At 45.1% G+C, this 25667-nt stretch overlaps 2 protein-coding genes and 1 long non-coding RNA gene across 6 annotated transcripts; 1 reads left to right on the top strand and 2 right to left on the bottom strand.

Moving 5' to 3' along the window:
- Positions 1–3687: 3687 nt before the first annotated feature.
- LOC120966672 (uncharacterized) lies at positions 3688–6203 on the top strand. The gene is made up of 4 exons (XR_005760884.3): positions 3688–3869; positions 4169–4806; positions 5205–5362; positions 6075–6203. It is a non-coding gene; the product is annotated as an uncharacterized lncRNA (long non-coding RNA).
- Positions 4684–9043, bottom strand: LOC109783173 (phosphate transporter PHO1-2-like). Of its 4 annotated transcripts, XM_040393049.2 has the most exons (15): positions 8653–9043; positions 8488–8541; positions 8157–8403; positions 7648–7999; positions 7475–7523; positions 7050–7124; positions 6828–6957; positions 6602–6722; positions 6041–6284; positions 5841–5945; positions 5715–5759; positions 5465–5617; positions 5099–5377; positions 4875–5011; positions 4684–4789 (listed from the first exon to the last, which is right to left on the bottom strand). In XM_040393049.2, exons 1-15 carry the CDS (start codon positions 8914–8916, stop codon positions 4702–4704), a joined length of 2343 nt encoding a protein of 780 aa, XP_040248983.1. In that variant the 5' UTR covers positions 8917–9043; the 3' UTR covers positions 4684–4701. The 4 variants fall into 4 exon arrangements, with proteins under 4 accessions (XP_040248983.1, XP_045086078.1, XP_045086079.1 ...); XM_045230143.1 differs by having other exon boundaries at positions 6602–6957; XM_045230144.1 differs by having other exon boundaries at positions 4875–5377.
- Positions 9044–12327: 3284 nt separating this feature from the next.
- On the bottom strand, positions 12328–18018 carry LOC109783171 (phosphate transporter PHO1-2-like). Its single transcript, XM_020341775.3, has 15 exons — positions 17755–18018; positions 17582–17635; positions 17233–17497; positions 16759–17107; positions 15613–15661; positions 15115–15189; positions 14912–15041; positions 14679–14799; positions 14288–14531; positions 14090–14194; positions 13963–14007; positions 13719–13871; positions 13351–13629; positions 13126–13262; positions 12328–13040 (listed from the first exon to the last, which is right to left on the bottom strand). Exons 1-15 carry the CDS (start codon positions 18010–18012, stop codon positions 12953–12955), a joined length of 2352 nt encoding a protein of 783 aa, XP_020197364.1. The 5' UTR covers positions 18013–18018; the 3' UTR covers positions 12328–12952.
- Between the last annotated feature and the right edge of the window lie 7649 nt (positions 18019–25667).

The raw sequence follows: 25667 nt of genomic DNA, 5'->3' as shown, positions 1-25667 counted from the left end.
CAACTGTACATGCCATGCAGCAGGAAGTGGAGGAGCACATAACTTATGAGGTGGAAGAGCAACAGATTAAGGAGCAAATGGAGCCAGTATCTGAAGGAGATCAAGCTATGTTCATCTCTGCATTTGCAATGGGACAACAGCTTGCAGTGCCCACTCCAACAGTGATAATTCATATTAATGGAAAAAGGGCAGTAGCTTTACTAGACTCTGGCAGCACTACTTCTTTCCTCAATCAGGATTTCGCAGTGAAAGCTAACTGCAACATGTTACCTGTAAAACCTAGAAACATTCCAGTGGCTGGAGGTGGGACATTAGTATCTGTTGCAGTAGTTCCCAACTGTGAATTCCAGATTGCTAAGCTGACACTTTCTCACAACTTCAGAGTAATACCTCTGCCCAGTCATGATGTTATCCTAGGCTACAATTGGTTCACTGTTGTTAGTCCTGTATCCTTTGATATACCTGCACAGCAATTTGGGTTTACCCATGGAGGGAAACAAACTGTGTCTACAGCAATGTTCTCAACTGCTGCTAATCTGAAAGAAGTGCCACCAAAAAGAGTGGACAAGCTCCTGGAAAAGGGAACTGAAGTATTCCTCTGCCAAATCCATAATATACTTATGGATGCTCCTGAGGATTTCAAAACTGCTCCTCAAATACAAAAGTTACTTTCGGAATATGCAGATCTGTTTGAAGAACCTAAAGCACTACCACCTCAGAGAGCTTTAGATCACAAAATTCCTTTAGTAACTGGAGCTACACCACCTCAAGTTAGACCTTATAGAGTCCCTCAGCACCAAAAGAAAGAAATGGGGGAACAAATAAAAAAGTTATTGGCTGCACATTTGATAAGGCACAGTCAAAGCCCTTTTCCAGCATCAGTTCTCCTAGTTAAGAAAAAGGATGGATCTATGAGGCTCTGTACTGATTACAGAAAGCTCAATGCTCTCACAATTAAGAACAAATTTCCTATACCAGTTATAGAAGACTTGTTAGATGAACTGCATGGAGCAAAATACTTCACAAAATTGGACTTAAGATCTAGATAACATCAGATCAGAATGTCACCTGAAGATATACAAAAAATTACTTTCAGAACATTATTAGGGCATTTTGAATATTTGGTGATGCCTTTTGGCCTGTCAAATGCTCCTGGTACATTCCAAGAATTGATGAACACCATCTCTGCACCTCACTTGAGGAAGTTTGTATTGGTTTTCTTTGATGATATATTAATATTCAGCAAATCTCTCAAAGAACACTTGGAACATATTAAACTGGTAATGGATTTGCTAAGGGAACATCAGCTCTATGCAAAGATGTCTAAGTGTGTATTTGCAGTACAGGAAGTGGAGTACTTAGGTCATGTGATATCTGCAAAAGGTGTGGCAACAGACCCACAGAAAATTTCAGCTATTGCAGAATGGCCAACTCCTGAAAATATCACTAAACTAAGAAGTTTTCTGGGTTTGGCTGGATATTATAGAAGATTTATTAAGGGATATGGTGTGATTTGCAGACCCCTCCATGATTTGTTAAAAAAGGGCAACTTCTCCTGGCAATCTGAGCATAGCCAAGCTTTCCAGCAACTAAAGCAAGCACTGGCATGTGCTCCTGTGTTAGCTCTACCAGATTTCACACAACCATTTGTGTTGGAAACTGATGCTTGTGGCAAAGGAATTGGATCTGTGTTAATGCAACAAGGAAGGCCTATTTCTTACTACAGCTCCTCACTTTGTCCCAGAAATGCTGCTCTATCCACTTATGAAAAAGAGGCCCTGGCCATATTGGAAGCTCTAAAGAGGTGGAGACACTATCTACTGGGAGAAGAGTTAATTATGAAAACAGATCAGCAGTCACTGAAATTTATAACTGACCAAAAAATCACTGAAGGAGTTCAGCACAAGTTAATGATGAAGTTATTGGAATTTAACTTCACAATACAATATAAGAAAGGAATTCAGAATAGAGTAGCTGATGCCCTGTCAAGATTGCTCCCTAAATGCATGGCCATCCCTGCTGCTACTCCTGTTTGGGCAGAAGAACTAGTAGACAGTTACCAAAAGGACCCTGACAGCCTGCAGCTGTTGGAGAAACTACTACTGAAGAAAGACCACACACTGTCAGATTATTCCCTAACAGCTGGAGTTATAAGATATAAAGGAAAAATTCTGGTGGGCAACATTCCTGAGTTGAGAAACAAACTGCTCCTAGCACTACATAGCTCTCCTGTGGGTGGTCATTCTGGAAGAAGAGCAACATATCAAAGAGTGAAAAGCATTTTCTACTGGCCTGGCTTGAAATCAGCAGTGGAAACTTTCATTGCTGCTTGTCCCATTTGCCAAAGAGCCAAGCATGAAAACTGCCTGCAGCCTGGTCTTTTGGAGCCACTTCCTGTAGCTGACATGGCCTGGCAACATATACCCATGGATTTTATTGAAGGCCTGCCTAGTTCTCAGGGAAAAGATGTGATCATGGTAATAGTGGACAGATTTACCAAATATGCACATTTCATTCCCCCGTCTCATCCTTATTCAGTACTCAGTGTAGCTCAAGCTTTTGTGGATAATATAATTAGATTGCATGGTCCTCCAAAGATGATCATTTCTGACAGGGACAAAATTTTTACTAGTCAACTCTAGAGGGACATATTTTATGCACTAAAAGTAGAATTAAGATATAGCACAGCCTACCACCCACAAACTGATGGTCAGACTGAGAGAGTAAACCAGTGCCTGGAAACTACACGGGCGTGGAGGCAAGAGACAACATCGTCGTGAGGACCATATATGGTTTCCCCCCACCACTAATCTCAGAACTGGCCATTCCTGGTCCTGATGATCCAGAGGCACAAGACTTTTTGTCAGCAAAGCAACAGATATTGCAACAACTGAAAGAGAACTTGCTGCTGGCTCAAAACAGAATGAAGAAATTTGCAGACACAAAGAGAGTTGAAAGAACTTTCCAGGTGGGAGACCCTGTCTACCTCAAAATGGCCCCTTATAGATTAGCAGCATTTGGGTCCAGAGGAGCACTGAAATTACAGAACAAGTTCTATGGACTTTTTTCTGGCGATTCAAAAAGTGGGCAATTATGCATACAGATTGCAGCTGCCAAATATAGTGCAAATACACCCAGTTTTTTCATGTCAGCCAGCTGAAGAAACATGTAGGGGACAAGTCCATTCCCAGCCCTAATCTTCCCTTAGTTAATGCTGATGGTACGGTGAAAATGGGGCCAGCCGAAGTGCTTCAAGTGCGCCAAGTTCCTAGACACAATGCACCAGTGGTACAGTGGCTGATCAGGTGGATCAATTTACCAGTTGAGGATGCAACATGGGAGGATGCGGATTTCATCAAGTACACTTATCCAGAGTTTTTCAGTACCACTACACGGGCGTGGAGGCAAGAGACAACATCGTCGTGAGGACACGTCGAAACTCAAGGAGGGAGCAATGTCAGGACTAAAGATGTGATGATATTATTCAGTTAACTGTAGCGGCTCAAGCGCATAACGTTTCAGTTAGATGGACGGCTGAGATGGCTCCTCGCAGTTACCGCTCGTCGCTAGCCGTACGATGCCTATTGTAACGTTACTGCGTTAGTTACTGTCGCGTCTCACCCCGTTGCCGGGACCTACTGCCTATATAACAGCCGGGCTGTGGCTGGCTATCCCTATCGATGCTTTCGCTAAGAATTGCCAAGATGGCCAAGTAAACTCATATACAAATATATATATTCGAGATCTGGGAGAAATTCCCCAATCTTCTTCCTCCAAAATCCCTAGATCGCGTCCCTAATACTAGCTAGATCCTGACACTCGGCTTCTCCCGCTTCGAAGCCGACGAGCTCAACCGCCTCCTCCCGCAGGTTCGGTTCAGAAATTCCCCTCCTCTCGTCTCATATCTCCTGGATCGGATCCTGGCAGAGTTAGGTCGCGAGCTAAGTAGAACTACTGCTTCTTCATCTCTTTTAGCAGATGCACGCTAGTGGCTGCTTCGATTGGGCCGTGATTCTGCTGCAATTGCATATTTCATATGCGTGATGTTGCAGACAAATATCATCACCACCGCATAAGTCTGAATCTAGTTGAACTCTGAAGAATGTTATTTATTTTGTGCCGTTGGAACTTGGGAGTGATTGTGGATTTGTTTCTTGGATTGCTGCAGGCTCTAAAATGCTATGGCTAGACATGGATTGGTCGTCCTGGGTAGCGCGGATTCAGTTCGTGCTGATAGTATGTCCTGCACCCAGGCTGAAACTAGTGTTGAGGAGTGACAAACAGCACGTTGTTTTGGCATTACATTGAAGAATATTCGGGGTTTCTGATAGAGTATGCTACATTCAGCTTTGATTATACCCAAACCTCAATCTATTACCATTACATTGGATGGTATATCAATTTGATCCCCATATTAGTGGTTTGCACTAATTGGTGTCTAACAATCTACTGTTATCAGTGTGCAATGTTTTCCTGACTTCAGTGTCTAGCACCTCCTGCGGCTGGGACGCCACGGACGCTGCCCCCAAGCTTGGCGTCGCCAGCTGCACCGCGTGTGCCTGGGGTGCCAGGAGTGAGCTTGGGGGCAGCCATGCCGCCGGCGGTTGCATGGAGCGACTTGGAGGATGGGGCCGGATGGGGGCGAAGCCGATCCTTTGGTATAAGGAGCACGCTCTTACCCTCTTCTCTCCGTCTTAATCATCAATCGGTTTCCAGTTCACAAAATGGCAATGGGACAGTCTTCACTGCTCTGAACTTGCCAACATTGTTCAAGTGTTCGTTCTCCAGCCTGCAATCCAGTCAACCGTATCCTAAGTTATAACAAAAACATTAAACTGAAGATACTGGTTCCACTTTAAACCAATTTCAAATACCTGTAGAAATTCCAGTGTCCTCGTCGGATTATTTCCAAGGAGGCACGGGAGAAATCCAGTAGGCGAGTCTCATTCTTAGTAATAGAAATCTTCATCACACTTTTAGTCCATGATAGCCGAAGCACTAGATTTAGCATCTGCATTTGTGAAAGAATTAGTCCTCCAAAAGCTGCTCCTTTCTGTACTAATGTCATACAAAAAGTCAGTTGAACAAAGTACATTACCATGGAAACGTAGTAGGTGAACTTGTTCTTAAGGATGAGATCATCCCGGAGCCATAGGTTCTTAGATTTGGGAGTGAAAAAGCCCCAATCCTTGACAAAGTCCCAGTAGAGCTGGTACACGGTGGTGCCTGTGGACGTTATGAGGACCATCCACACCCAGAATGGCGTCGGTGTTGCTTTGTACTGGAGCCTGACAGCAGCCGCGACCATTGCTGACACATACTTCCCAGCGTTGGCGAGTTGATTTACGTCATGTTCCTCCAGGTATCTTCTTAAACACTTTTGAAAATGGCCACAAATCTTAGTTTGAAATTGATCCTGACAAGTTGTAATCTTAATATTGTTCGTTCGTCTATCGATTCATACCTGCATAGCTCTCCAGTAGTAAGGGAGAAAAGAGATCACATAGGCCAGGTGTTTGTACTGCTGGTTCTTAGTACAAGTCTCATATGGGTAAGCCCTAAAGCTTCCTGCCATGAAGTAGCACGCTACAAACTCCGTGTGCCTTAACAATGGGATCTGGAACATACACAAGTTTAATTTATAAGAACTTGCATTTTAAGACTCCTTGGTTATAGCATAAATGTATAATATAATATTGTAATTAAATTATTACCTGACTAGTTAACTGATCAGCCATGAAGAAATCGGCCATCACAACCTGGATCACAAGGAAGGTTTATCATCAAAAATATGTTCATGAGAATTTTGGTGGATCGGAAACCGTAGATGTCTCCCTTACCTTGTAGAATGGCGAGAATACGATTTTGCGCATGATCCGCATGAAGCAGTAGCGCGTCGAGCGGTAGAACACGTTGAACGGACAGAATAAAAGTCCGGCCGACAACTGAAACAGGTAGATTCAGAATTTTGAGAACCAACAGTTGCAACACAGCCTGAGCTCTCAATCATTGCTCCAAATATATGGTCTGTGTTACTCACGACTATGAGAGCCCCTGGCACGGCATTGGTGTAGGGCACACCGGCGTTTATGAGGAAGAGGTTGATGACCAACACGGTCACAACGGTGCACATGATGAAGGCGGACATGAGGAAGGCATCCCGGTGCGTGAGGGCAGTGTTGGGCACGAAGTCGAATATGAAGTTCTGGTTGATCCGTGTGCTCTTCCACATGAACAAGTTGCATCCGTAGAGGAAGCAGTGCAGGCTGATGAGTGCGAAGATGCTGCAGGAGAACAAAGGAGGATCTACTGTCAGGTCAAGGTAAAATTTCATCCTTAATCATCAAACCCTTGATAAAAAATCAAAAAATGTTGAGCTCATACCAATAACAGAGCTCTTATATAATACCCCCTCTGTTCCTAAATATAAGTCTTTTTAGAGGTTTCAAATGAACTACAAAATACGAATGTATATGGACATATTTTAGAGTGTAGATTCACTCATTTTGCTTTGTATGTAGTTCTTTGTTGGAATCTCTAAAAAGACTTATATTTGGGAACGGAGCGAGTATATGGTTAGAATCTTGGTCTGAGAGGTTACCTGAAGACATGGTAGACTACTTCATGGTAGGCCGTGTCTCCGACAGAGGCGAAAATGCCGGAAGCATGTGCCATGATGGTGTATATGATGAACAGACTCACAAATGTGCCCGTGAACAACCCTGAAAACAAACACGAGACAAAGAACCGCGAAGTTAGAATTCCGAATTTCTCCACTGTAGATGGTACTACATAGGTGAATCTGACTTCTGAATGTACGCGCCTACCTACGAGGAAGGTGATCATGTGCGTGCTCTTGGGCTGCTTTGGGTTGAGGTACTTCATCGCCACCATCTTGTCATTGCCCGCAAAGTGCTTCAGGAAGAGTGACTCCACCTCGTCTGACAGCTGAAGAACCTGCTCTCAGAATTTCCATGAATATCAATTCCTTCAGTTCGTATTCTTCAGGGTTGGACAGGATGTAGATGACGATGAACTGATGATGATACCTTGTCGGAGGTGCTGAACGATGATCCCTTCACCTTCTGCGAGAAAAGGTCCGTCGCTTGCTGCTGCCCTGACACCTGAGAGAGCATTTCGTGTCAGTTGCCGACAGTGAAAAACATCGGTTTTAATCATGTTTATTTATGTCAATTCTGTCGCTAGTTTTTTTCAGAGGTTAGTTGTATATTGCAGTAGTATGCCAATTCACTAGGACAACCACACATATCACAAGCTGTGTGCTACTTGATTATAACTGATACTACATGATCTGAAGTACAACATCCTCGTGTTGTTTAACACTCTACACTGTTCCTATCCATCCATTTGCCAAAGCACCTACGCTACATAAAAATATTACTACTCCGTCTCAAAATAAGTATCTCAACTTTGTACTAACTTTATTTTGGAACCAAGGGAGTATGTTGCATACCTTGACGAATTTTTTGAGAATCTTGGTGAACGCCTTTACATTAAGAGAACTGCACCCATCCATCCATCCATGCAACAGAAAAAAGCACAAAAAAATCCGTAAGCGCCACCACCCAAAAGATGTCACAATTCTCATGGCGAAAGCAAAGTGGCGATGGCGGCAGGAGTGTGCACCTGAACTTCTTGAGCAGCTCGAGGCCGCGGTAGAGGGCCATGAAGGCGTCGCGGATGTTCTTCTCGGCGTGCTGCACCTTCTTGCGGTGGACGAAGGCGGCGGCGGGGTCGGCGCCGTCCTTGCGCAGCACGTTCACCAGCTCCTCCCACACCTTGAGCGCCGCCCGCCCCGGGTTGCTGGCCGGAATGTCGATCCGCACCGTCGCCGGCAGCTGCAGCCTCCCGGCCTTGCTGTCCTTCTTCCCCGGTAGCCCCACGAAGCTGACGCCGTTGCGCTCCAGCGCCGCCATCACCTCGTCGGCCACCGCCGCGCCCTCCGTCATCTGCGCCTGCTGCAGCTCCACGCTCCCATCTGCACGCCGCCATTACGCGCCGTTTGTGTCAGCTCGCGCGCCCATGCTATATTGCCATTTGCCATGCACACGCGTAAAGGATGATCGAGGCAGTGGGGTTCATGTGCTGGGACCAACGGGCGAGTGCGTGCACCGGTATGGAGTATGGACACGTACCTGACATGGACTGCGGCGTGGCCAGGCCGGAGCCGCTGAGCGCCGGCGAGGACGGTGCCACCGCGGAGAGTGTGCGCCTGGCGCGACGGGTGGCGGCGTGGTCGGCCAGGATGCGCTTGACGTCGGCGAGGATGCGCAGCTGGTCGATGATCGCCTCGCCGCGGCCCAGCAGCTCCGCCTCCTTTGTCGCGTAGAAGGAGTTCACCTTCTCCAGCTCCTCGTCCGCCTTCTCCAAGAACTCCCGCTCCTGCACACATCAAACACATCAATTGCTTTGCACCATCAAGATGATCAAATTTGTTGATGCACCGATGAATGCGTTCATGCTTACATGCTTGTCCGTGGGTGGCACGAGCTCCCCGGAATCCCCGCTCTCCTCGTCCTCCTGTGTGTCAAAATGCACGTCAGTAGCGTGCACGCACGTAGAGCCAGCCAAGACAGATCACGACCAACTCAGCATATCTATTCGTATCGCCTGACGCGTGAAAGCACGCACCGAGGAGACGTGCACCCTGGGCGCGAACCGGGAGGCCAGGGCGTGGACGGGGTCGAGCACGGAGAAGCCACCACCATAGCCGACGCTCTCGACGCCGGCGGCGAGGGCGGCCTCCTCCAGCGAGCAGTCTCCGTTGCTGTCGTCGGCATCGCGCCGTCCCAGCTTGATCTTCTTGATGAGCTTCTTGAGGCACTTGTAGTCGACGAATGCTCCCTTCCACTCCGGGATGATGCTGGCCTCGTACTCCCGCGAGAACTTCACCATGTCCTCCGCCTATATACCAGCACAGCACTCCACTATGACCAGGCCGTCGGGGATTGAGGCGGGTTGCTTCTTGTCCGAGCCGATCGATCAAGCGAGCTGCTTACATGCGGAGGACAAGAGGAGGAGTGGGAGGCCGGAAGGAGACAGGGACAGGCAGGAGTGATGGGAGAAGCAGTCGTGCTTATATAGACCAGACCAGATGAGGGACACACGATGGGACAAGCTAGCCACGGTGGTTACTCTTTCTCTCCCTTGACTCTCTTTTCCTCCCTTTCCCTCTCTGGAATGAATGTGTCCCTGTCCTAAAGATAGCACTCACGATCGGTCTCCACTGCTGCTAAAAGGGAAGGGAAGGAGAAAAGTACGGAAATGCTATTTGGGGAACTGTCGCCAGGAGGATGTTGCTGGTGATCGCCCCTTCCATCAGTCTGATCTTTTTCTTTTTCGGGGTAAAGGGAGATTTCTATTACTCAAGGAGGCAAGTCCGTCAGAACCAAGTTTACGATGTCACGCATACTCAAACCCAGCCATGCATACTGCAGTAAGCGGCGCGCGCGCGGGGGCGGGGGTACTCCCACCGTAAGCAGCAAGAGCGTGGCTAGCTTTATTTTGCGAGTGACTAATAGCCGTGATAGAAATCTCCCTAGTCTCGCCATCCTTCATCCTCTTAATCTCCTCAGCTAGCACGCGATTCCTCGAACGACCCCTTGTCGAAGCGTTCAACATGTTCACAACTTCGACACTATCCATCCCGATGAGAATGGGCAGATCTATACGGTGCAGGGCCAGCTCGAGCTCCGCCCTACACGCCACCAACTCGGCTTCCAGGCCATTATCGCATGTCCGATTTTCCTTACAGGCAGTGAAGATGATGCCCCCTTGGTCTGTCCGCAAGACCAAGCCCCCGCAGCTCCACCTTCCGCTGAACGTGCTCTTGTGGCGCCAGAAGACCAACCTGAACAACCATCTTTCCTTTCTCCATATTACCTTGGGGCCATTGATGAATGCACAACAAGGAATTGATGTAGCCTTGTAGAAATCTGCAAGATGCTTCCGCGGGAGGTGGGGTCTTGCCATGAGTTATTTCATTCTGCACATGCCACATGATCGTGAGGACTATCATACGTGGCTGATTTGGCCGCACGGATCTGGGGAATCGAACCCGTGCCCTGCCATAGAGGTGTTTGTGAACACTTTGCGCTCAAACATCTTTTATGTATTTGAGTTGATTTGCTTTTAAATTCATTTTCCATTTGAAAAAAAATCCTGAAATTTTCCCTTTTTGAAAGAACAAAAATCACTATTTTTAGAGGGGATTTTTCTTTCTAAAGTTGCCATGTGCATTTTTTATTATATGTAGCATGACACTTTCTATGTCTCTTTTAATGCCCCCATGGCAATTTTTTAATTAAGAGCATGGCATTTTAATAATTAGTAACATGGCATTTTTATTATTAAGAGGATGACAGTTTTATTATTAGGAGCATGGCATTTTTATTTTTAGTAACATGCCATTTTTTATTTGTCAAGAGGATATCATTTTTATGGTTAAGAGCATGACATTTTTTATATTAATACCATGTCATTTCTATTATTAGGTGGTTGACAGTTTTATTGTTAACAGGTGGCAGTTTTATTATGGAGAGCATGACATTTTTATTAGTTGTTGGCATCACATTTTTATTATAAAAGAGGATGACATTTTCAATGTTGAGAGGATGCATTTTTTATATTTATTATTGGATGGCTGTTTTAGGCCTCTGAAGCAGCAGCACGCCAACAAATGTCGGCGTGCTGGACGGCGGCGATACACCAGATACGGCCGCGATACGCGTATCACGATGGGATCTTCTCTCGTCTCCCATCCCTCATATCCGCGACCACGCGCACGATCGCTCCTGTGATCCAGTCGGGAAAGAAAAGGTCGCGCACGCACGATCGATCGCTCCATTGTCACCTGCTGGCGGTGGTTGCAGCACGGCATGGGACCTCGATCGCCACGTTGACCACGGCCCACGACAAACACACCGCTGGGCAGGCTGACCAGCGTGGCCAGCAGCACGAGATAACTTCCACAGCACGTACAAGTACATGCTGCTGGAAGAATGCTGCGATCCGAAACACATCATAGCAGAGCAGGCAGGGTTTGCATGAAACTGAAGGTCACTCCCTCATCTTTGTTAATAGATGATTTCCCGTGCGTTGCGGCAAAAACATTTGCATATAGCTTTCTGTAGATATTTTTTTTACTATGGAGTATTGAATCGTTGAAGTTTGCAATTTACTTATCTGAAGGAAGATTTCATGAGTTAAATTGTACGTATTTATATAAGGGATGAACTGGAATAATATCCACAGAGATAGATATTTCATTCATCAAAATGATACAATGATGGGCGCCAAACATAAATTAGTTGGTCAACAGTGGGAAAAATGCAACCAAACTTGCGTTCATATTTGATCTTTCCAGGTGAAATAGCTTTGTTCATTCATCATCAATTTCAAACCTATGGAAGATATGCCACTCATACATTCTCGATAGATGAACATGATAGCTTAGTAATTTATACAAATCATTGAAGAGCTGCTTGTAGTCGTCGCTACATGGTCTATGGATCTGGATATAATTTTTATTATTTTTGGTATTCGTTGTACTGCCATGATTGAAAATGAATAGATCGAAAGTTTCCCGAAAAAAAGGACATGTCATATAAAGGAAGGAATAATGAGAGGCAAAATAATTAGCTGAACCTAGTTATAATAAAAATGCCATGTTATAATTATTAAAATGCCATGCTCTTAATAATAAAAATGTCAAGTGAGGGCAAAAAATCAATTCAAAAAATTCAGGATTTTTTTGTTTTTGTTTCAAATGAAAAAATGAATTAAAACAAAACACTTCAGTAATACATAGAGATGGTTAAAAAACATGTGTACACAAAAAAGCACTATAGCCCAAGTTGTAAAGCATGCGCTCACTCTAGCAGGAGGTCAAGAGTTAAGACCCCACCTGGTGCACCTCTCTCGTGTTTTTTTTTTGAAAAATAAAATAAAAAAGGATGGTTCACTGGAGAGCATTGCCCGGTGAACGATCTCCAAATGTTGAACTGGCACTCTAGAGCACGCAAAGATTAGTGTAGCACATCGGACGATAGAGACAAGGTTCGCTAGTGTGGGCTTCCTGGGGAACGTTAACCAGATAACATTTCCGTTTTCTTTTCAGATGTTGCACAACCTGACCAGATATGCCTTTTATAAAGAATTTATATTTCTCTTCTTACAGTCTGCTTACTATGGACATAAGTTATTATCGTTTTACACTTTCTGTTATTGTTTTTCTGTGTCGGATTCCCCTTCAGGAGGTTGAAACGATGATGGAAAATCAAGTCTCTGATGCATTTATGCCTCTTTTCTTCTTTAGTTTGTTGTATTTATGTGCTTTGATTATACCTGCACTTAAATCCATTACCATCACATTGGATGATATTCCCTTCGGTTCTTTTTACTCTGCATACAAGATTTGTTTGAAGTCAAACTTTGTAAAGTTTGACCAAATTTATATGAAAAAATAGCAACATCTACAATACTACAGTAATACAATATAAAATTAAATTCATAGCGCATCTAACAATATTGATTTCGTATTGTGAATGTTGACATTTTTTCTATAAAATTATATGCGGAGTAAAATAGACGGATGAAGTATATCAATTGATCCCCATATTAGTGGTTTGCACTAATTGGTGTCTAACAATCTACTGATTAAAGTGTGCAATGTTTTCCTGACTTTAATGTCTCGCGCTTCTTGCGTCTGGGACGCCACGGACATTGGCCCCAAGCTCGGCGTCCCTAGCTGCGCCGAGTGTGCCTGGACCACCAAGAGTGAACTATTCGCAGAGGGAGCGGTCGCCAGAGTTCATCTCGGCGATGGTAATCATGCCACTGGCGGTTGCATGGAGCGACTTGGAGGATGGGGACGAAGCCGATCCTTTGGTATCGGGAGCACGCTGTTACACTCTTCTCTCTGTCTTAATCATCAATACATTTCGAGTTCTTGAAATGGCAATGGGACAGTCTTCACTGCTCTGAACTTGCCAACATTGTTCAAGTGTTCGTTCTCCATCCTGCAATCCAGTCAACCATATGCTGAGTTATAATAAAAACGTTAAACCGAAGATACTGGTTCCACTTTAAACCAATTTCAAATACCTGTAGAAATTCCACTGTCCTCGTCGGATTATTTCCAAGGAGGCACGGAAGAAATCCAGTAGGCGAGTCTCATTCTTATTAATAGGAATCTTCATCACACTTTTAGTCCATGATAGCCGAAGCACTAGATTTAGCATCTGCATTTGTTAAAGAATTAGTGCTCCAAAAGCCGCTCCTTTTCTTTACCAATGTCATACTAAAAATCAGTTGAACAAAGCACAATACCATGGAGACGTAGTAGGTGAACTTGTTCTTCAGGATGAGATCATCCCGGAGCCATAGGTTTTTAGATTTGGGAGTGAAAAAGCCCCAATCCTTGACAAAGTCCCAGTAGAGCTGGTAGGCGGTGGTGCCTGTGGACGAGATGAGGACCATCCACACCCAGAATGGCGTCGGTGTTGCTTTGTATTTGAACCTGACAGCAGCCGCGACCATCGCCGACATGTACTTTCCGGCGTGGGCGAGCTGATCTACGTCATGTTCCTCCAGGTAACTTCTTAAACACTTTTGAAAAATGGCCACAAATCTTAGTTTGAGATTGATCCTGACAAGTTGTAATCTTAGTATCATTCATTCGTCTGTCTGATTCATACCTGCATAGCTCTCCAATAGTAAGGGAGAAAAGAGATCACGTAGGCCAGATGTTTGTACTGCTGGCTGTTAGTACAAGTCTCATATGGGTTAGCCCTAAAGCTTCCTGCCATGAAGTAGCACGCTGCAAATTCCATGTGCCTTAACAATGGGACCTGAACATGCACATGTTTAATTTGTAAGAACTTGCATTTTAAGACTCCTTGGTTGTAGTATAAATGTATAATATTGCAATTAAATAATTACCTGACTAGTTAACTGATCAGCCATGAAGAAATCGGCCATCAGAACCTGGATCACAAGGAAGGTTTATCATCAAATGTATGCTCATGACAATTTTAGCGAATTTAAAATCGTAGATGTCTCTCCTTACCTTGTAGAATGGCGAGAATATGATGTTGCGCATGATGCGCATGAAGCAGTAGCGCGTCGACCGGTAGAACACGTTGAACGGACAGAATAAAACTCCAGCTGACAACTGAAATGGGTAGATTATAAGAAGTTTTAGAACAGTTGCAACACAGCCTAAGCCATCAATTATTGTTCCAAACATATGGTCTGTGTTCCTCACCACTATGAGTGCCCCTGGCACGGCATTGGGGTAGGACACACCGGCATCTATGAGGAAGAGGTTGATGACCAGCGCGGTGACAACGGTGCACATGATGAAGGCGGACATGAGGAAGGCGTCCCGGTGTGTGAGGGCAGTGTTGGGCATGAAGTCGAATATGAAGTTCTGGTTGATCCGTGTGCTCTTCCACATGAACAGGTTGCATCCGTAGAGGAAGCAGTGCAGGCTGATGAGCGCGAACATGCTGCAGGAGAACAAAGGAGAATCTACTATCAGGTCAAGATAAAATTTCTTCCTTAATCATCAAACCCTAGATAAAAAAAAAAAATATTGAGCTCATACCAATAACAGAGCTCTTATCTATGGTCAGAATCTCGGTCTGAGAGGTTACCTGAAGACATGGTACACTAGTTCCTTGTATGCCGTGTCTCCGGCAGAGGCGAAAATGCCAGAAGCATGTGCCAGGATGGTGTATATGATGAACAGACTCACAAATGTGCCCGTGAACAACCCTGAAAACAAACACGAGACAAAGAACCGCCAAGTTAGAATTCTGAATTTCCCCACCATAGACGGTGCTCCTCTAGATAGGTGAAAATCTGACTTCTGAATGTACGCGCCTACCTGCGAGGAAGGTGATCATGTGTGTGCTCTTGCGCTGCTGCGGGTTGAGGTACTTCATGGCCACCATCCTGTCGTTGCCTGCGAAGTGCTTCAGGAAGAGTGACTCCACTTCGTCCGACAGCTGAAGCACCTGCTCAGAGTTCCATTCATATTATTGCTCACTCATCAGTTTCTTTTGTTCTTCAGGATGTAGATGATGATACCTTGTCGGATGTGCTGAACGACGATGTCTTCACCTTCTGCGAGAAAAGGTCCGTTGCTCGCTGCTGCTCTGACACCTGAGGGATCATTTCATGTCAGTTGCCAATAGCGAAAACGCATCGGTTTTAATCAAGTTTATGCCAATTCTATCACTAGTTTCTTTCTTTCCTTCAAAGCTATGTTGGTGCAGATTGCAGTAGTTTATCAATCAATTCAGTAAATTACTAGGACCACAAGGATCACTAACTGTGTGTACTATTTGATTGTAGTTGATAGTTTGATACTACTTTTTTACGGCAAAGGTTGGATTTTATTAACTCAATAATACTACATGAAGAAGAGTATATTCTCCCGTCTAAAAGTGTTAAGTACTACAACGTCATTAATTATGTTTTTTAAAAGACTATACACTGTTCCCGTCCATCCATTTTGCCAAGTACCTACGCTACACATAAACATGTTGCTAGTGGGCTGTATGTTAATTATTATGACGTACGTACCTTGACGAATTTCTTGAGAATCTTAGTGAAGGCCTTTATATTCAGAGAACTGCACCCATCCATTCATCCATGCAACAGAAAAAATCGTCAGCCCCACCATCCCAAAGATGTCACAATTCTCACGGCGAAAGCAAAGCTAATGGAAAATGTTATCTTCCGTCAGATTTTTGACAACTCTCAGCGAACGCCCTCCTCACCGTTCACGGATCGCAGAGCAGGGGGATTTTGAACTAGTTTGTTATACGATAAAACCCAGTGAACGTTTTACTTTTCAAATCAACCCGTGCACCGCACTAGCCAGCTACACGAGCTTGCACATGGTAGACTTTGGTTCGAATCCCAAGTCAAGTAGTTTTTGTAGTTTTAATAATTTTGCGAAATATGTTACATGGCACCCAGTCCATCTTTTTTTTTCTTGCTACATGGCATTTTTCTAGAAATGTTTCCAAGGCAGTTTTTCAATTTTGTGAAATATGTTACATGACGATTTTTTTGACAAGTCAAGTAGTTTTTGTAGTTGTCATTTTTTAATTGAGAAATGGCATTATTTTAATTATTAAGAGATGGCATTTTATTATTACTAAGAGATGCCATTTTTATTATTAAGAGATGACATTTCTTATTCTAAATAGATGGTCTTTTTGCTTATTAAGTGATGGATTTTTTATTAGAAGAGATGGCATTTTTTTGTTTATTAAGAGATAGCATTTTTATCCGGTTTTTGTATTTGGTTCATGGAAAAAAGGAAAACAAAATGTTTTTTCATACTGGCATGGCAGTTTTATAAAGTAGCATGGCATTTTTTTAATATATTTTTTCATATCATGGATAAAAGGAAAAATATTTTTAATTTATATTTTCCCTGTTTCTTAATAAGAAAATGTGGTTTTATTTTCATGGAATTTTTAGAAAACACATGAAACTGGGCTTCTAGCCCAATGGGGGTTTGCCCCAGGGCCTCCTCCTGGCGATGATGATGGATCGGGGTGGCTGAATGGTTCTCTGGGAGCCTGCTCCCCTGGCGAACGACAACGTTCGATGGGAGCAGCTCCCTGGCGACCGTTCGCCATATATATTAGGGTCCAAACTAATTAACTGAATCAGTCGTGCAGGCATGGCGATGGCGGCCGGAGGCGGAGTGTGCACCTGAACTTCTTGAGCAGCTCGAGGCCGCGGTAGAGCGCCATGAAGGCGTCGCGGATGTTCTTCTCGGCGTGCTGCACCTTCTTCCGGTGGACGAAGGCGGCGGCGGGGTCGGCGCCGTCCTTGCGCAGCACGTTCACCAGCTCCTCCCACACCTTGAGCGCCGCCCGCCCCGGGTTGCTCGCCGGGATGTCGATGCGCACTGTCGACGGCAGCTGCAGCCTCCCGCCCCTGCCGCTGCCCTCCTTCTTGGCGTCCTTTTTGCCGGGCAGCCCCACGAAGCTGACCCCGTTGCGCTCCAGCGCCGCCATCACCTCGTCCGCCACCGCCGCGCCCTCCTCCACGCTCCCATCTGCACGCCGCCATCACGCACCGTTTGTGTCAGCTCACGTGCCCATGCTATATTGCCATTTGCCATGCACACGCGTAAAGGATGATCGAGAGGCCAATAGTGGGGTTCATGTGCTGGACACCTACCTGACATGGACTGTGGCGTGTCGGGGCCGGAGAGGAGGCACCGGCCAGAGCCGCTGAGCGCCGGCGAGGGGGGTGCCACCTCCGGGAGGGTGCCTCTGGCGCGGCGAGTGGCGGCGTGGTCGGCCAGGATGCGTTTGACGTCGGCGAGGATGCGCAGCTGGTCGATGACCGCCTTGCCGCGGCCCAGCAGCTCCGCCTCCTTTGTCGCGTAGAAGGAGTTCACCTTCTCCAGCTCCTCGTCCGCCTTCTCCAAGAACTCCCGCTCCTGCACACATCAAACACATCAATTGCTTTGCACCATCAAGATGATCAAATTTGTTGATGCACCGATGAATGCGTTCATGCTTACATGCTTGTCCGTGGGTGGCACGAGCTCCCCGGAATCCCCGCTCTCCTCGTCCTCCTGCACGCCAAAATGCATGTCAGTACTCTACCTACCGTGCACACACGTAGCCAGCCAGGCCAAGATCGACCAACTGAGCATATCTATTCGTATCTTCTGACACGCGCGGGCGCACGCACCGCGGAGACCTGCACCCTGGGCGCGAGCCGGGCTGTGAGGGCGCGGACGGGGTCGAGCACGGAGAAGTCACCGTCATAGCCGATGCTCTCGACGCCGGCGGCAGTCTCCGGCAAGGAGTCTCCCGCGCTGCTGCCGCCGGCGTCGCGCAGTACGAGCTTGATCTTCTTGATGAGCTTCTTGAGGCCCTTGTAGTCGACGAAGGCCCCCTTCCACTCCGGGATGACGCTGGCCTCGTACTCCCGCGAGAACTTCACCATGTCCGAGCCGATGGAGGGAGCGAGAGGAGAGGAGGCAGGACCAGGAGTGATGGGATCGAGAAGCAATCGTGCTTATATATATACCAGGCCAGAGAGGGACACACGATCTGAGAAGCAATCGTGCTTATGTTCCATGCGATCAATCAGGAATGAATGTGTCCCTGTCCTAAAGATAGCACTCACGATCGGTCGCCAGTGCTGCTAAAATGGAAGGGAAGGAGATACTGAAAAAGTATTAGGCCTGTGAAGCAGCGATAGGTCAACAAGTCCCGGCGTGCTGGACGGCCGCGAGATATGCGTATCACGATTATTATTATTATTATTTTAAGAAAAATAGGTTTACCATGCCCCATTTTATTTCAAAACGAGGCACGCGTATCACGGTTTTCTCTTCTCTAAGCTCAAGCACGCACGTTGCTGCCCTAGACCACCCGCGCACGATCGCTCGCTCCTGTGCTCCATTGTCACCTGCTGGCGGTGGTTGCACCGGACCTCTCGATCGCCCTCCGTCATCATCCTCGCACCACGTTGACCGCGCCATCCCATCTCACCCTCTGTGTCCGGCCGCCGCGCCATCCGGCCCCCTCAACGTCCGTCCGTCCGCCGGTCCACCCGTTCGCCGCCTTCTTCCCTCAATGGCCGATCGGAGTGGCACCAGGCGAGCCACATCAATCACGACGAGAGCACGGTGAGCCCTGGTGATGACAAACACGCAAGTCGAGGCAGGTTGAGCCATGCAACATCGCGCTCACAAGCAGCGTGGCCAGCACCACGAGATGGGGGTGCAACTTCCACAGCACGTGCTGGAAGAATACTACGATCTGAAACACGTCATGGCAGGCAGGGTTTTGCATGAAACTGAAGGTCACTGACTCCCTCATCTTTGTTGGGGGTGTAGCCCGTTTCTCACATGTTAGAATAAGTCCGAGGTACATAGTCGATCTGCCAAGAAACAAGCAATCACAGCACAACGACGACAACGAGATTTGTTAACGAGATTCGGCGAACTCGCCTACTCCCGGGGCAATGACTACGGACGCTCCTCCCCGAGATATCGCAACACCGGCCACCCGGATGCCGGCACACCTTGCGAGCCTGTCACTATCTAGTCGTCATGGGTTACAACATGGGGTGCCTCCTCATATATAAGAGGCCAAGGGTATAACATGTCCGACTCCGACACTACACGTATCCTACCCATACTACAACACCAAGTCCAAGCGTAACCCAACTAGTACAAAATATTCGACACAAACACAACAAACTCCACCTTGGCGAATATTCTCCACGCGATTGCGTTGCCGCGCCGTATTTTCCGACTGCATACCGGGCGGAAAATTCGGATACCGCCCGGTATCCGCGTTTCTCGCTACCCCACGAGAAAGCTGTGTACCGAGAAAAAAATTCGAATTTTTTGAATTTGAACGGCTACAGTGAGGTCAAGTAGGACAGAAACTCGTCTAAAGCAAGAAGCTGTCTGTGGTCTGGTTGTAAATATGGAACTCCCTTCCCCCACGTTGAGGACGGACGTGGAGAACCTGCCACTGCACCAACAGGGATTTTCTTAACTTCTTGAGCTCCGAACTAATATATTCCTAGCTCAGAAAATTTTGAATTCAAATTATGTTTCAAAAATTCGAGCGGTTTTTCCTCGGAATTTTGCGGTATCCGCATTTCTCGCCCACCCTCGGTATTTTGTTGGGATTCGGTAGCCAAAACGTTGCGCCTGATCCTTCGGCGGTATCTTCATCTCCTTTAGATCAACCAAACAACCACCTCATAACCTAGCTCATGATACCACTTGTTAGAATAAGTCCGAGGTACGTAGTCGATCTACCGAGGAACAAACAATCACAGCATAATGACGACGTCGAGATTTGTTAACGAGGTTCGGCGAACTCGACTACTCCCCAGGGCAATGACTATAGGCGCTCCTCCCCGAGATACCGCAACACCGGCCACCCGGATGCCGGCACAAGCCGCCGGCACCCCCTTGCGAGCCTGCCGCTATCTAGTCGTCATGCGTTACAACGTGGGGTGCCTCCTCATATATAAGAGGCCAAGGGTACAACATGTCTGACTCCGACACGTATTCTACCCACACTACAACACCAAGTCCAAGCGTAACCCAACTAGTACAAAATATTTGACACAAACACAACATCACAGGCGACAGCGCGTCGAGCCAGCCGACGCCAGACGGGGCCATGCTCATCTCGAATGGAGGCAAGCTCGCCCATGGGCTGAAGATGTTGTGGGGCCCGGTGACGTTCCCTCGCCGGGCACTAACAACTTCAACGTGGCGACCCAAACGTACGTATGTTTTGTCCGTTTTTCGTCCGTTTGGGTCGGCGTGTCGCCCCCTTTCATGTTTGGGTCGGTAGAATACCCAATGCGTGGACACATTTTCGTCCTCGCGGCAGGTTTACGGCTATTTTGAGCTCTTTTTTGACATATCAATAAAATTTGGCCCAAGTTCACATAATTCAAACAAAATAAATATATCTCATAGTTTCACAACCAAATAAATATCTCATAGTTTACAAGCCAAATAAAATTTAAATTATCTTAAATAATTTTGAAAGTAAAAATAGCCGATACATCTATTGATTACCAATGTGAGCCCACATATACTCAACCAAATTATCTTGAATTTGAATGTGAGTTTCTCAACATGCATTTGATGATGAAATTCGGTGAATTGTGTAAACGTTGCCGCTCCTTCATGCCGAGGCACAACATTGTCAACGTGAAACTGAAACCCTTGATCGTAGATTCCATATCCAGACGCTCATCCTCTACGATCATGTTGTGCATGATCACACAAGCAGTCATCACCTCTCACAACTTCTTGGTGCTTCAAGTTCTAGCAGGATACAGAACGATGCCCCATTGAGATTGAAGAACACCGAAGGCACTTTCCCTTCAACGTGAATCGACACCGATGAGAAAGTAAGCGGCGCTTCTTATCCGGCCGGCGGTCCATGGCGGCGGCGACTCATGACCTCCTCTTCTCCGACCTGTTCCGTGTCTTCCTCGAGCTACAGCGATGGCCTCTGGAGTTCAATAACCCCCTTCTCTGTACTCATTGTAGCTAGATTAAGAATATGTGGTAGGGTTTGATCTCACTAGTAGAAAAAGGGTCAAATGTGAAGCACATTACTGCCGGTTTGATTTTAAGCCGGCACTAATGTGTCCATTAGTGCCGGTTCCAACGGCTAGGCGGGCGGAGATCATTAGTACCGGTCGTGAGCAACCTTTAATACCGGTTCGTGTCACGAACCGGTACTAATGAGGCTGCGTCAGGCTGTGGTCAGGCTGGGGCCCCACGGGCACCTTTAGTACCGGTTCATGCCATGAACCGCTACTATAGTTTCTTATTAAGCTGTTTTTCGTCCCACCTCGCGAAGAGAGAGGCACTAGGAGAGGTTTATAAACCCTGAGTGCAGAGACGATGAAGGAGAGGCGCAATGCTCATCTGCACATTGCTTAGCTTTAAGCCTTGAGGAATAGTGTAGACTGCACGGAGCTATGTGCAGTGCAGTTTACACTATTCCGAAAGGCTTGAAGCTAATTAACGAGCATTGTGCGTCTTTTTTATCTTTAATAACTTATTACAACTCCGGACTTCTTGTGTTACGGCAAAAACTGGACGCACTTCGTGTACAAACTGGACAATCTCTTTCGAAGTATCAGGGTTTCTGACGAGAACTCATCTGTTACATGGGCACTTCATTTTTTTAAACTTATTACAACTCCAGATTTTTTTGCGTTCCGTACACACCATTCAAAGCGACGTCATCAATTTTCAAAACTTTCTGACATCATTTGCTATTTTTTAGTCATTTACCGATTTGTTTAGAGAGCTAAATGACCGTGAAATTGAAAATCACTACAAAATGAACTCTGAAAATGTCGAAACTTGGCATGGTATCATCATTTCACCCACATAGCATGTGCAAAAGAGTAGAGAGGCTTACGGCAAAAACTGGACGCACTTCGTGTACAAACTGGACAATCTCTTTCGGAGTATCAGGGTTTCGGACGAGAACTCATCTGTTACACTGGCACTTCATTTTTTAAAACTTATTACAACTCCAGACTTTTTTTTGCGTTCCGTACGCACCATTCAAAGCGACGTCATCAATTTTCAACACTTTCTGACATCATTTGCTATTTTTCAGTCATTTACCGATTTGTTTAGAGAGCTAAATAACCGTGAAATTAAAAATCACTACAAAATGAACTCTGGAAATGTCGAAACTTGGCATGGTATCATCATTTCACCCACATAGCATGTGCAAAAGAGTAAAGAGGGTTACGGCAAAAACTGGACGCACTTCATGTACAAACTGGACAATCTCTTTCGGAGTATCAGGGTTTCGGACGAGAACTCATCTGTTACACTGGCACTTCATTTTTAAAAACTTATTACAACTCTAGACTTTTTTTGCATTCCGTACGCACCATTCAAAGCGACGTCATTAATTTTCAACACTTTCTGACATCATTTGCTATTTTTCAGTCATTTACCGATTTGTTTAGAGAGCTAAATGACCGTGAAATTGAAAATCACTACAAAATGAATTCTGAAAATGTCGAAACTTGGCATGGTATCATCATTTCACCCACATAGCATGTGCAAAAGAGTAGAGAGGGTTACGGCAAAAACTAGACGCACTTCGTGTACAAACTGGACAATCTATTTCGAAGTATCACGGTTTCTGACGAGAAGTCATCTGTTACATGGGCACTTCATTTTTTTAAACTTATTACAACTCCAGACTTTTTTGCGTTCCGTACACACCAGTCAAAGCGACGTCATCAATTTTCAAAACTTTCTGACATCATTTGCTATTTTTCAGTCATTTACCGATTTGTTTAGAGAGCTAAATGACCGTGAAATTGAAAATCACTACAAAATGAACTCTGAAAATGTCGAAACTTGGCATGGTATCATCATTTCACCCACATAGCATGTGCAAAAGAGTACAGAGGGTTACGGCAAAAACTGGACGCACTTCGTGTACAAACTGGACAATCTTTTTCGAATTATCAGGGTTTCTGACGAGAACTCATCTGTTACACTCGCACTTCATTTTTTTTAAACTTATTACAACTCTAGACTTTTTTTGCGTTCCGTACACACCATTCAAAGGGACGTCATCAATTTTCAACACTTTCTGACATCATTTGCTATTTTCAGTTATTTACCGATTTGTTTAGAGAGCTAAATGACCGTGAAATTGAAAATCACTACAAAATGAACTCTGAAAATGTCGAAACTTGGCATGGTATCATCATTTCACCCACATAGCATGTGCAAAAGAGTAGAGAGGGTTACGGCAAAAAATGGACGCACTTCATGTACAAACTGGACAATCTCTTTCGGACTATCAGGGTTTCGGATTAGAACTCATCTGTTACACTGGCACTTCATTTTTTTAAACTTATTACAACTCCAGACTTTTTTTGCGTTCCGTACGCACCATTCAAAGCGACGTCATCAATTTTCAACACTTTCTGACATCATTTGCTATTTTTCAGTCATTTACCGATTTGTTTAGAGAGCTAAATGACCGTGAAATTGAAAATCACTACAAAATGAACTCTGAAAATGTCGAAACTTGGCATGGTATCATCATTTCACCCACATAGCATGTGCAAAAGAGTAAAGAGGGTTACAGCAAAAACTGGACGCACTTCGTGTACAAACTGGACAATCTCTTTCGAAGTATCAGGGTTTCTGACGAGAACTCATCTGCTACATGGGCACTTCATTTTTTTAAACTTATTGCAACTCCAGACATTTTTGCGTTCCGTACGCACCATTCAAAGCGACATCATCAATTTTCAAAAGTTTCTGACATCATTTGCTATTTTTAGTCATTTACCGATTTGTTTAGAGAGCTAAATGACTGTGAAATTGAAAATCACTACAAAATGACCTCTGAAAATGTCGACACTTGGCATGGTATCAACATTTCACCCACATAGCATGTGCAAAAGAGTAGAGAGGGTTACGGTAAAAACTGGACGCACTTTGTGTACAAACTGGACAATCTCTTTCGGAGTATCATGGTTTCGGACGAGAACTCATCTGTTACACTGGCACTTCATTTTTTAAAACTTATTACAACTTCAGACTTTTTTTTCGTTCCGTACGCACCATTCAAAGTGACGTCATCAATTTTCAACACTTTCTGACATCATTTGCTATTTTTCAGTCATTTACCGATTTGTTTAGAGAGCTAAATGACCGTGAAATTGAAAATCACTACAAAATTAACTCTGAAAATGTCGAAACTTGGCATGGTATCATCATTTCACCCACATAGCATGTGCAAAAGAGTAGAGAGGGTTACGGCAAAAACTGGACGCACTTCGTGTACAAACTGGACAATCTCTTTCGGAGTATCAGGGTTTCGGACGAGAACTCATCTGTTACATTGGCACTTCATTTTTTAAAACTTATTACAACTCCAGTCTATTTTTGCGTTCCGTACGCACCATTCAAAGAGACGTCATCAATTTTCAACACTTTCTGACATCATTTGCTATTTTTCAGTCATTTACCGATTTGTTTAGAGAGCTAAATGACCGTGAAATTGAAAATCACTACAAAATGAACTCTGAAAATGTCGAAACTTGGCATGGTATCAGCATTTCACCCACATAGCATGTGCAAAACAGTAGAGAGGCTTACGGCAAAAACTGGACGCACTTCGTGTACAAACTGGACAATCTCTTTCGGAGTATCATGGTTTCGGGCGAGAACTCATCTGTTACACTGGCACTTCATTTTTTAAAACTTATTACAACTCCAGACTTTTTTTGCGTTCCGTACGCACCATTCAAAGCGACGTCATCAAATTTCAACACTTTCTGACATCATTTGCTATTTTTCAGTCATTTACCGATTTGTTTAGAGAGCTAAATGACCGTGAAATTGAAAATCAGTACAAAATGAACTCTGAAAATGTCGAAACTTGGCATGGTATCATCATTTCACCCACATAGCATGTGCAAAAGAGTAGAGAGGGTTACGGCAAAAACTGGACGCACTTTGTGTACAAACTGGACAATCTCTTTCGGAGTATCATGGTTTCGGACGAGAACTCATCTGTTACACTGGCACTTCATTTTTTAAAACTTATTACAACTCCAGTCTATTTTTGCGTTCCGTACGCACCATTCAAAGAGACGTCATCAATTTTCAACACTTTCTGACATCATTTGCTATTTTTCAGTCATTTACCGATTTGTTTAGAGAGCTAAATGACCGTGAAATTGAAAATCACTACAAAATGAACTCTGAAAATGTCGAAACTTGGCATGGTATCATCATTTCACCCACATAGCATGTGCAAAAGAGTAGAGAGGCTTACGGCAAAAACTGGACGCACTTCGTGTACAAACTGGACAATCTCTTTCGGAGTATCATGGTTTCGGGCGAGAACTCATCTGTTACACTGGCACTTCATTTTTTAAAACTTATTACAACTCCAGACTTTTTTTGCGTTCCGTACGCACCATTCAAAGCGACGTCATCAAATTTCAACACTTTCTGACATCATTTGCTATTTTTCAGTCATTTACCGATTTGTTTAGAGAGCTAAATGACCGTGAAATTGAAAATCAGTACAAAATGAACT

This window comes from Aegilops tauschii, chromosome 6 (assembly GCF_002575655.3).
Source record: "Aegilops tauschii subsp. strangulata cultivar AL8/78 chromosome 6, Aet v6.0, whole genome shotgun sequence".
Lineage (NCBI taxonomy): Eukaryota > Viridiplantae > Streptophyta > Magnoliopsida > Poales > Poaceae > Aegilops > Aegilops tauschii.
This window is presented reverse-complemented; position numbering and strand designations above follow the sequence as displayed.